Source organism: Triturus cristatus, chromosome 1_2, assembly GCF_964204655.1.
Source record: "Triturus cristatus chromosome 1_2, aTriCri1.1, whole genome shotgun sequence".
Taxonomy (NCBI): Eukaryota; Metazoa; Chordata; class Amphibia; order Caudata; family Salamandridae; genus Triturus; species Triturus cristatus.
Window position 1 is genome coordinate 578477612 of NC_140580.1, and position 12693 is coordinate 578490304.

At 49.5% G+C, this 12693-nt stretch overlaps 1 protein-coding gene across 2 annotated transcripts in view; it reads left to right on the plus strand.

Annotated features, from left to right (window-relative positions):
* Positions 1–12693, plus strand: part of TRIM8 (tripartite motif containing 8) — a 94111-nt gene that overhangs the window by 49338 nt on the left and 32080 nt on the right. Inside the window, exon 2 of one of the 2 annotated variants that reach the window (XM_085606542.1) lies at positions 2479–2574. In XM_085606542.1, the coding sequence (XP_085462668.1) occupies positions 2479–2574 (96 nt within the window). Of the gene's footprint in view, positions 1–2478; positions 2584–12693 lie in introns of both variants that reach the window. The other variant, XM_085606541.1, reaches the window with a different exon arrangement.

The window sequence follows — 12693 nt, forward strand, 5'->3', positions numbered from 1 at the left end:
CAAATGCCACTCAAGCTAGTTAGTCCCTAAAAATGCTATGGATTATATATTTATAGGACTCTGCATTTAAAGGTTAAAGAAAAGATTACCGCCATAGCTGTCAATAGCATTGAATGTGTTAGTCAGTGGTTCTTATCTTCTGAAGACCCCCTTTATCACAGATAGAAGTCAGGGGCCCCAAGCTAAATCTTCAATTTGTACCAAAACAATGCCCAAAAAACCACACACCAGTATAGACTATATTGTTTGCAACTGCATGCATGAATATGATCACGACTATACACTGGTAGAATTCACAAATCAAATCCTGTGAAAGCTGAGATTTCAGCAGAAATGTTTAGACAGAAGTAGTTTACTTCCGTGTGATGTTCTTAGTGAGTATACCCAGAAGTAGGTCCTGTGCTCACTGTGCCACTGGAACCAGGATGCACCCGACTGAAGAGCCCCAACTAGAGCAAAACCAGTGGTGGGTTGTTTGTGATCTGTTTCCAAGAGGACATGGCTTGGCAGTTCGTGCTGGACTGTTCCTATTGGAGCAGGGTCCAGGATGATTTGGAAATAGCTGGGCCTAATCTGAGGGCAAAAAACACAATAGACTGGTATCTGGCCAGAGTAATTACCAGTGGGCGTTATTAGTTAAAACATTCCACCCATCACTTTTTTGTTTACTCTGACACAGAAGCAGTAACTGATTTGACGCTGGCCTCTGATCGGTCACAGGTCAGTAGATGTACTTGGCATGGTCAAAGCTGGCAACCATAGTGGGACTTGGTATCAAATGGTAGAAGACCAGGTGCCTAAGTGTCTTACCTCCTGCTAAGTGATACCCTGCCTGTAGAAGTACGTCCGCTCTGCTGAAAAGTGCAGGCATGCCCCCTTTCCAATACAAATAGTGTAGATGTTAGTCTTTAAGTGCATGCACATGTATAGCACCAAATGGGATTCCCTGGAGTCTATCAGTCTCTACATGCAGAGGTTACTGAGCACTTAGAACAGTGGCTTTCTAAATGTGCAGATGTGTACAATTTTTCTTGAAAATTATTAGCAATTCAAATGTGTTTTTGTGCGTCAAACAGATTGCTTGTTTAGGTCGGAGCGAGTTTCAATGCGTATAGTGTGCACATTCACATCTGCTCTGTCTTGAACTAGCAATCCGCTTCTGACAACTTTTTTAAATGTTTACAATTTTTCAAAACCTATATTTATTGTATTCATAAATATAGAAAATACATTAGGGAGGCAAACTGTAGACGTCAAGGAAGTAGTATTGTTTTTTTAATTAAACTATTATCCTGTTGAGAGGAACGGTCTATATAATTTTATTTAGCTCATTATGTTTGATTATAGACGGAAAATAATGGTTAGAGGTCATATGGGTCCGTGGACATCCTAAATAGGCGCTGAGGATTCCCAGGGGTCTGCAGAACACAGACTAAAATGTTAGGTTTTCCAAGGTGAGCACACAAACGTGCATGTCAAAATCGGCAACTGCCTCACAGCCTGTCTAGCTTTGTCACACACTGTTTTTTGGGAACGTCTGTGATCTGGTTTGAGAGGGAAGAGAACACATGATGCTTTCTCAGTTTTAAGCCATCTGTGTTATCTTGTTGCCTCACCTGAAATTGAACTTAAAAACCGCCGCCGCATTTGAGGGCACATTTGTTAAGACCGACCTATGAACGTGGACTGTTTTTGATAGATAATATCTAGAAACGTAAATATTTATCTAAAATATGGTGGCAGAGGGAGGGTATTGTCGGGTCATGAAGATTATGTATGGCACCCCTTTTTCATCTGGTAAAGTGTGTGATGGCAGGTAGAACAAGGATATGGATGTTACAAAACCCACCGGTTAGATCCATCAGCTATCCCTTATCTTGATTATTGCTCTTCATAGGTCATGTTAGTGTTGTCCTGTATGCTTGTGTTACCAACCTACTCTGTATATGTGCCTCTGTATTATTGTTTTTGTTTTGCCTAGTTGCAAGTCTCGTCTAATTTAGCTTTAGCAATGTGTGTAATAAAGTTTCTACTGTTTATGGCTGAACACATTTCATCCTACTTGATAGCTGCTTGCATACTTAAATTGGCGTTCCGATTTCTTTTTGTCTAGGTGTCAAGCCTTTGTTTTTGACAGGACACAGTGACTTAAAAAATGACCCAGCTCTGTTCTTCACTGCATTTAGAGGGCTATTCCAGCAAGGAATATTTAGGGTTACTACATAATTTGTTATAGGCCTGATTCTTGGTGTACACTCTCTGGAAGATCCTGTGACCACGTCTCCCTGATGCAACAATCCTATCTTAGGCCTGTCTGATCCTTTGATCTAATACCCTGAGCTTGGTATCAATGAGTTGAGCTTATAAACGGAAAGCGTGACCTAATTGATCCTGTGGAGGGTTGGGGATTCTGGTGATAACTGATATTTTTCTATTGAATGTTCTCTTCAAATAGTTTTTGCTTCTGTTTTCTTACAGAAAATGCTAATTAAGCAGCAGGATCGACTAGAGGAGCGTGAGCAGGACATAGAAGATCAGTTGTACAAGCTGGAGTCCGACAAACGTATGGTTGAGGTAGGCAAGGCATGTCTACTGGAGCTTGGGCCTCCTTTTCTTTTCATACACTGTTTAGGGTGGCTGAACTGTTGGCGTTCTTCAGTTTTCAGTAACATTGAGTTAGAAAACCCCCTAGTTCCTTCCCTGTGTGTATACCACCTAAACATGTCCAGATACGCTTTCTCTGACTGTAAAATGCTTGCTTATTATGAGGTAGATCCACATTCCCGAAATGCAGTAGGCTGGTTCATGCTATCATCTGCCATCTGGGTCTAGCCCACAGACCACCCTCCGTTTTGCAAGGGAGGCTGGGTTGGAGGAGAAGAGGGGTGGCATTGCGCCTGACCCTTTCCGCTGCCGCCTATATACCCTTGACTGCCAAGATAACAGCATTATTTAGTGTTCTACCATGTGGCTTGGCTCTGTGCAGCACTGGTATAGAAGTTATGTCCCTCCGTTTCTTATGTGTCCTTGGCTAAAAGAAAATGATTTTCATGTATTACTGTACAGCGGGCCATGATTCCTGTACAGTAATTCTTGAAAGCTTTTGAGTTTGGACAGTGTACTGATTTTAACAAAAAAATTTAATATGTAGAAAAATACGTTTTCATTATATTCTGGATTTAATTAGCATTTTCTAAAATGGGGCCAGTTGTTCCGTGGTGGTCCGATCAAAGGTGAGCACACAATTGTTCGTTTGAGCAGTAATAACTCTGTAACTGAGAGAGTGCAAGTATGCAATGCTAGCACATTCTCTGTATTATGGATTTTTTTTTTTTACTAGAACCAGATTTCTGCTTCGGCTTTCAAGCTACATGTTGCATGATGTTGCATGTGTGGCCCACTCGGGAACAAAGATTTTTCACTTATTTTTTAAACTTGTATTCGATGAAGACCGAATACCATTGATAAGACATAGTTTTGGTGTTCTGTAATAAACGTATTCCATGGGTGAAAACTAGAAAAATTGGAGACTTTGTGAGGCCAAACTGAGGTGAAATCATACGGGATAACAATTTCCTGTTATTGTAAAGTATGGTAACATTTAAGAAAATGACAGCACTTGTGTCAGTGGGCTAAGTTCCCACACAGTTGCAGGTGGTTATCCTTCCTTGAGTGCCTGTCAGGATGAATATGCCTTTTTTTCTGCATGCTTTTTTTCCCCACAAGGTATTACAGCGCAGTTGTTACAACGACCGCATGGTAACAACACATACCATTACCCCGCAAGTCGTAACAACGACTTGCTTGAAGGGGGACGCTGGATGTTCGAATAGTATAATTTACTATTCCAACTCCAGTATGTGCAACAGTAGGGAAGGTGTTGAATTTTAAATCCAACAAATTCTGCCCCCTCCGCAAGTCGTTGTTCTGACTTGTGGAGTAATGGTATGTGTTTTAACGTGGTCGTTGTAACGACTGCGTTGTAATTCCCTGCGGGGAAAAGGGTTTGTGGTAAACTAAGTTGACAGTCAGGATAGGTATTATAATGTCTGGATCCATCTCATGCCTTACTACTGCTTGGCTTCCTTGATGTGTGTGTGTGTGTGTGTGTGTGTGTGTGTGTGTGTGTGTGTGTGTGTGTCTATGTATAATATATTTGTAGCGTGTGTTGCTATAGATACATATACTCTGAGTACACGGACACTTGCAAATTGGTTTTTTTGACGGACCTCTTTCAAGTCACGAGGTATATAGTGACTCCACATGTTTCCTTGTTTACATTTGGGACCAGCCGGTATATTAACTCTGATATCTGGAAAATAACTGATGGCTTTGTTTCCAACAATGATCTTCAGGAGACTGACCCAGTTGACTCTGCAAGGCCTTGTGCCCCTTCTCGATGCTTAACATCTTTTTCAGTAGGTAATGTACATAGGTGATGGAACAAACGCCGTTTTAGAAATGTCCTCTGTGCCACATAAAGTTCCCCTTGACAAACCACTACCAGGTGTGCAACCTTTGTTGGTCTCCGAGAAACACTGGATGTGAAGCCTGCGTGACCTTCTGTTCGAGGAAGACTCTTCGATTTCGTCAGGAGGGATTGTGGGGGCACCACAAGATAATGAGGCAGGCATCTGTAGACCAGCCCTGACATCTTCAAGGAACAGCCCTTTCCCACTGTTCAGGAAGGCAATCCGACTGGGACCTTGGGGCTTCTGCTCCACCAACGCTAGTTCGGAGGCCATCTTCTCAGACTCTGACCCCTAAGGCAACTCTACGCCTTCGGTACTTCAAAGAATGCCTTTGTGTTCAAAGCTCGAATATGGCTAAAGCTCACACAGCAGGCTTTTCAAAAGTCCTAGAGTCGAGACAGAGCACTGCCCTTAATGGGGTCAACATCCATCCATTTGACAAAGACACAGCCCTCTGGGGCCTTACTGCTCTCTGCACCTGGTGAAGTCTACCAAAAATCTCGCAGCCCTGGAAGACGCCATTTATTCGGAGACCAAAAGACACGCAGATGATGGACGGAATGCAGAGCAATTCAAACGTTCATCCCCAGTCGAGAGATCTGGGTTAAATCAATTGTTTTGCTCACCATGCCACCCCAGTTTAGACCCAGCCATATGCAAATCAGTCTTGACCCTGTGCCTCATGGGAACAGTGCAGCCCAAACTGCCAAGCCAGGTCCTCCCTGAACCAGTTTCGGGGCATCACCACTCATCAGCTAGGCTAGCTTGAATCCAGTGGCACAATAAGCCCGGGTCACACATCTGGGCATACCAGACGCACTTAGGGTGGGAAAGCAAAAAAAACAGATGGACAGAAAGCATAGCAAATCAAACATTCACCCCCAGTCTACTTGCATTAGATCAGAGACCAGGCTCTGCATCCAAGCAATCCGTATCGAAGGCTTCCTTGGTGCACATCGCTGACGATTCTCAAAAACCTTTACTCCAGCGGCTTCAGGAGTAATTGGATGCAAGAAAAAAACGTCTTTATTCATCTGTACATCAGCAAGAACTCCATGAGACTGCCAGAAGATACTTTGCCCTGTAAGCAAAAACCTACCTTTTTAAGGAGAAACATGCCTTGGAACCTTCCTCTGGTGGCAAAACCAAAGAATAGCAAGGACACAGCACTATGCCAATTCAGTGTTGTCCTACTCCTTTCACCAACCCATACTGACATATTAACTATAGGATTCCACTCCCCATATGTACAGGGCCGCCCCCCCCTCACCTAGATGACCCCATTTGACCCAGTGCACACTGATAACCTGGAGGATGACTATGATGTTGGTTTGCTGGTGTATCCAGACCTGGTTCATTATCCAGCTAGGTTGTTACCTCCAGAGAACACAATCGCATATGAAGTAATCCAGAAGACGACAGCTTTCTACAACGTAGATATGCAAGTTCTGAGGACAACCATTTCCTTGTGGAAACCTGATTTTAAATTGGTGCTGGCAGTGCCATTTCTGCCCATACTCAAGGGGATGCTGAAGCCTACTGTAGACGCAAAGAATGAGTCCAGGCCAGGGTTGGCACACCTAGGGTAGATAAGAAATATTAACCTTCCCCAATGACCCCTATGCATCAGAACTCTGGCTGTTCCAGATTCTCTGGTGGTCCACATTGTGCCCAAGCAAGCTAGCTCTCACGTTCCACCACCTGAAAGTTTTTTTAAAAACCTGATGCCACAGGGAAAAGGGTGGTGGTCAGAGCTTCCATCCATTGAAGAATCACCAAATCCATTGACCTACATTCCCAGTACGACAGAACACACTGGGATGACATGAGTCCTGCCTGACGAGGTTAAGGTGCGGAAGGTTAAGAGTTGGTGGCAGAGAGTAGAAACATTTCAAATGCCACCATCAGGTGCACCCTGGATGCTTCAGAGACCGCTGCTCAGTGTCAATACCAGTGTCTTGATCTGGCACCATGCCTGGTTCTGCATTTTGGACTTTAAGCCCGAAGTTCAGTGGCATGTGCTCAACCTGCCCTTTAATGGGGGGCATCTTTGGAGTCCCAGGTTGATCAAATGCTAAAGAAAATTAAAGACTGACACTGCCAAGGTCGTGGGTACCCTCCAAACGTCCACCCCTAGAGGCTCCTTTTGGAGGCACAAATATGTGGCCAGTTCCAAAGCCACCTCTCCTGAGGCTACCTCTTCCTATCAGACGGCAGCAGCTGGCCTACCAACAGTACACACCACGGTGCTACAGCAGGGGTGCCTACAGGGGCAATAACACCAGAGGCAGGAGCAAAGGTGGCTCTGGCAAGGGGGCCTCTGCCACTAAATATTGACTACCTCGATAATAGATCACCTGTTGGTGTGGGTCTTAGCAGTGGTTTGCCAAGGTGCCTTCCCAGATTATCTTGCACCCTCTCACAACATTTCACCCCGCAAACACAGCCTGAGAAGAAACCATCTCCTTCCCCCTCCCCACTCCCCCACCCCCCCCCGAAAGAAGAGGTCCAAGCGTTCCTTCAAAAACAGGCTATAGAACCAGTCCCCTCCTACAACTGGGCAAAGCGGGATTCTCTCTTCTTCCTAATTCCAAAGAAGGGTGGCACCCTCAGGCCCCTAAACTGATGCATCCTGTCCAAACGCTTGCGCATGTTAACCTTACAGGATGTCACCCCTTTGCTGCCATGATGGCATTAAGTCTCAAGGACACCTACTTCAACATTTTCATCCATCAAGGCCACCAACACTACCTGAGTTTTGTGGTAAGTGACCCTCATTATTCAAAGTGTTACTATTCGGCTTCACCACAGCTCTAAGGGTCTTCACCAAATGCCTGGCAGTGGTCACTGTACATTTAAGAAGGAGAGGCAACCTTCCCTACTTGGATGATTGTCTCATCAAGATCTGAAGCAAGCTATGGTGCTTTGCGTACTTCCAGGATATTGTTTCCCTCCTCCACAACTTTTGGTTCACTGTCAACGCCACCAAGTCCCATTTTTTACCCCTGCAGATAAAACCCCTCCTGGGGTCAACACTAAACGCAGCCAATCCCAGCTGCCAAAGAGTGTCTGCTTTACAATAGCTACCGCCTTTTCTTCGGCCATGCCATTACCTTGCACTCAGAACTGTTGTGCACCACGGTGGCATGATGGCACCATGCATTGCCATAGTGTTCCACACCTGGCTGCACATGCGCCTGATGCAACCGTCCCTTTCCGCACGCTGTTTATTCTAGCATCTAGTGTTGGTAAAGCCCAGCATACACCGTTCACCCCAGTGGTGTAAAAGCAACAATCTGTTGCAAGGCAGGCCTTTTCTAGACCCTTTCTTGCAAGTCACCATTACCTTGGATCCTTTCAAGACTTCCAGAGAGCAAATCTCAATCTCGCTACAGTACAATAAGTGTGGGACCAACATCGACAGGGGTATCACTTCAGCTACCTCGAGTTGCTAGCAATCCAACTTGCCCTCAAAGCCTGCCTTCCTCTCATTAGGGGCTAAGTCATACTAGTTAGGACGGACAGCATGACCACCATTTATTATCTACGAAACCAAGCGGCACACGTTCTGTCCCCTCTTTGCTAGCTCAGAACATTTGGCATTGTACACTTGGCCACCGTATTCCCCTGATTATGAAGTACCTTCTGGGAGTGGACATTTCTTAGCAAGGTGCACCAACAAGTCCATGAGTGATATCAACCCACAAGTTACTTTCACCACTGGGGCACATCTCAAATAAACCTGTTTCTGTAGTAGGGGATCTCTGTGTATAGTCATAATCTATGAATAATCCCCGCCCATGTGCGGGGACCCCGGAGCAATCAAAAATATCTCTTAAGCTGTCCCGCATTTGCGAACCTGCAAAGACACTTAAGAGACAGACAAAATAATACAGCCTAATCACCACAAGGCTGCACTGGCCAGCACTTCCTCTGAAGTGAACACAAAAGCCAAAATAAAGTTGAAATGTCATTTTTATTCACATTTGACATGTTCCTTTATTATCACACACTCCCTTCACCAAAATCCCTTTAAACAATAGAGAGGAAGGGGTGGACAGACAAGCCCTATAGGCTGTCATTATGTGTCTGCTAAAGGGATACCGTGCCTTTAAGAAACTCTCCAGAGACCCCCGGTATCCCAGGATGCACAGCCAACACAAGTTACTTTCAGTTCTTTTTTCCGGCTCCTGCTAGCAGGACCCTGGAGCTTGAGCTCTACCCTTTTGGGTGGTTTAATTGATTAAAATCGGATTTTTTGGATTAAAAGTGGTTTCATTCGACGTCTAAAGCCTTTGTCTACTACTGCCTGCAATCTGGAGCAGTTTTGGCCCACTCTCAGCATGGCTTTATTCGATAAATGCCCTGAGTGTGGGAGGAAGAAGGCTAAGACGGACCCACATGAGGTGTGTATCCTCTGCTTGTCGCCCTCACATGTCCCAGCTGCCTGTGACATCTGCAGCACCTTTTCGAAAAGGACCCTGAGGGACCGGGAGAAGACTCGCCTTCAGGGACAGGAGAAGCAGAGGACCGGTGAGACTTCGGGGCATGGAGGGTCCCATTCCCCCTCCTCCGCCCATGCTTCAGCCCCTGGAGGGACCTCCGGGCAGAAAAAGGGGCAGAAACGACACCTACCGGCTGGTAGGTCGCGTTCGACGTCGAAGGCGACGACGTCGACGGCGAGAGAGAAGGCACCGGTATGTTCGCCGTCGATCCAGGGCTCTGGGTCGCGGCAGCCTCGGCGTTCGACGTCGAGGGAGGGGCCGGCGAGACCCGGGACCGGGTCGCCGTCGCAGGTGTCACGGTCGACGTCGACAACACATCGACGTCGTACCGAGCCCCATGGACTGCACTCGCCGCCGTCTACCCACGGCTCGACGCTGACGGAGTCGACGCCGAGATCCCGGCGCCCGCCGTCGAGGCGGAGGCGGTCGACGCCGAGACGCAGGTCGACGTCGAGACACCAACGATCGACGTCGAGACACCAACGATCGACGTCGAGACACCAACGATCGACGTCGAGACACCAACGATCGACGTCGAGACACCAACGATCGACGTCGAGATACCAACGATCGACGTCGAGATACCAACGATCGACGTCGAGATACCAACGATCGACGTCGAGATACCAACGATCGACGTCGAGATACCAACGATCGACGTCGAGATACCAACGATCGACGTCGAGATACCAACGATCGACGTCGAGATACCAACGATCGACGTCGAGATACCAACGATCGACGTCGAGATACCAACGATCGACGTCGAGATACCAACGATCGACGTCGAGATACCAACGATCGACGTCAAGATCGCAGCAGTCGACGCCGAGGCACCGGCGGTCGACGTCGAGACGCCAGAAGTCGGCGTCGAGGAGACAGTCGACGTCGAGGCAGACACCCCGGCGACGGCGATCAAGGCGGGGCTCGACTCCGAGGAGGCATAGGTCGACGTCGAGGAGACTTGGTTCGACGTCGAGAGGACGATCGACTGCGGGGCGGCACTCGTCGTCGAGGGCGAAGAGACGCCGTTCGAGGTCAAGGTACAGTTCGACGTCCCAGACATCGGGGAATACGTCCTCGGTGATTACGATCTCCAGTCGAGGATCGGGGAGGCGCGGACGTTCGCCTTCGGTGGCTTCCCCGCGGGACAGGCCCGCCAAGAAGAGGAGAGTGGCCGCGAGCCCGGACAATGATGATGGGGGCTCTCCGGCTAGAAGTGATGGGGCTTCAGACCATCTGACCCCGCTGCGTACCCAGCGGCCTCCTTTGCCTCCGGTGCCCGACCTTCCACCGGCGCCTCCACCGGTGCCTGCACTGCCTCCTCCTCCTCAGCCTCCTCCTCTTCCTCCGCCTCCTCTTCCTCTTCCTCCTCCTCCACCTCCTCCGCTGCCTCTGCCCGTGCCTCAGCTGCCTGCCTCACCACCGCAGCCACCGCCTCCTCCCCCGAGGGTCCCTCACCGGCAGAGATCTCGCTCTCGCCCTCGCCGGCGATCACGGAGTAGGCGCAGATCCTCCACTCGCTCTGGACATGGTCGACGGAGGTATCGGTCCCGTTCCAGAGGGTCGAGGGGCACGTACTCTCCGGGGGCTGGCAAGTATTCGCCCTCGCTGTCAGACGCCTCCTTCCCGCGTCTCTCCAGTGGATGACATTGCCACGTTCCAGGAGGTGTTGCTGAGAGGGGCTGCGAAGTTGGGGATATCAGTGACTACCCCTATTCCCACTACGTCTGTGATTTTTGAGACTTTGCATAAAGTACATCTGTCGCGCCCCCTCCTCCCGCTGGTCCCAGGACTGGAGGAACCTGCGATGGAGGTGTTCTTAACGCCGGCTGTGGTGAAGCCGGCGCCCTCGAGACTGTCAAAGAAGTACAGGGCCCCTGACTCGGATCCGGCGTTCCTCAGAGTGGACCCCCCACCGGATTCTGTTATCGTGGCGGCGGCTCGTAAGCAACACTCTACGACGCCTTCCTCCACGGCTCCCCCGGATAAGGAGAGTCGCAAAATGGACTCCTTGGGGAGGAGGATGTGCTCCACGTCGGCTACTTCAATGAAGGCCGCTAGCGCCTCCGCTCTGTTGGGGCGCTATGACAGGTCTCTTTGGGACTCCCTGCAACAGTTCGCGGCCTCCCTGCCCAGAGACAAGAGGGAGGATTTTCAAGAGGTGCTGAACGAGGGCATGATGGTCTCTAATCAGATCATCAGTGCGGCGGGGGACGTGTCGTTGTTGGCAGCCCATGGGTACTGCCACGGCATACATATGAGGAGGCATTCCTGGCTGCGGCTGACTCCGCTCAAGCCGGAAGCGCAGCAGAAGATCGCCAATCTACCATTCTCTGGCACGACGTTATTCGGGTCGCATGCGGATGACGAGATGGCCCGCATGAAGGCTGAGGCGGAGACTCTGAAGGCGGTGGGGCTGGAGCGGCCTAAGGAGCAGAGGAGGTCCTTCCGTTCCTCGGGCAGGCGCTACACCAAGCAGAGGGGCCAAGGGCGTCAGTCGGGCCCCCAGCAACAGCCCCAGCAGCAGCAGCAGTACCAGAGGCAGCCCTTTCAGAAGCGCCAGAGGGGCAGAGGCCAGCATCAGTCCTCGGCGGGGAACAAAGGCCCGTCCGGGTCGAAGCCCTGAAAAGTTACTTCCCCCTCATCCGTTACCCGCTCCGGTGGGGGGAAGTATTCAACACTACCTGGCAGAGTGGAGGACAATAACACAGGACAAGTGGGTGCTGAATATTGTTTGCAATGGCTACTGTCTTCGTTTCACCAGTTCGCCTCCACAGATTCCACCAGTGCGCTCCCTTTACATGGTGCGGGAGCTCCAGCGGGAGGCGGACGTTCTCTTAACAAAGAAGGCGATAGAAGCTGTTCCTTTGAGGCAAAAAGGAAAAGGTCTCTACTCACGGTTCTTTCTCGTAAGAAAAAAAGACAAGAACGAGTTCAGGCCTATTCTGGATCTGCGTCAAGCAAACAGGTGGATCCGCCGAGAAAAGTTCCGTATGTTGTCCCTGCATCAGATTTACCCTCAGTTGCATCGAGGAGACTGGCTGTGCGCCATAGATCTGCAGGACGCTTACTTTCATGTGCCGATCGCACCGAAGCATCGCAAATTCCTGAGGTTTCTGGTAGGCAACAACCATTACCAGTATTCCGTACTCCCGTTTGGCCTGAAGTCTGCGCCACGGACGTTCTCCAAGTGCATGGCAGTGGTCGCGGCACACCTGCGGAAGACCAAGGTGTTTGTGTACCCTTACCTGGACGACTGGTTGATCAAAGCGTCCACTTATCAGGAAGCCCAGTGCCATTTCAACAGGACGGCGGCTTTGCTTCACCGTCTGGGGCTGCACATCAACATGACGAAGTCAGTGCCGATCCCTGTGCAGTGTCTCCAGTACTTGGGGGCTTCAGTCAATACCTTGACCGCAAGCGTGTGTCCTTCGGAGGAGAGACGCTTATCGATCCGTGGGAAGGCTCTGCATCTCATCTCAGCCCGCTCTCCTACGGTGAGGACGGTGTCTTCATTACTGGGGTCGATGGCTTCTTGCATCTTCCTCACCCCCAATGCACGTCTGCATATGAGGCCCCTGCAGGAATGTCTGGAGGATCAATGGGACCAGAGGAGGGGGCGTTGGGAGGACAAGATCCAGTTGTCTCAGCACGCTCGGCAGTCTCTGAAATGGTGGTGTTCCCCAGAGAATGTCTGCAAGGGGACCCCTTTT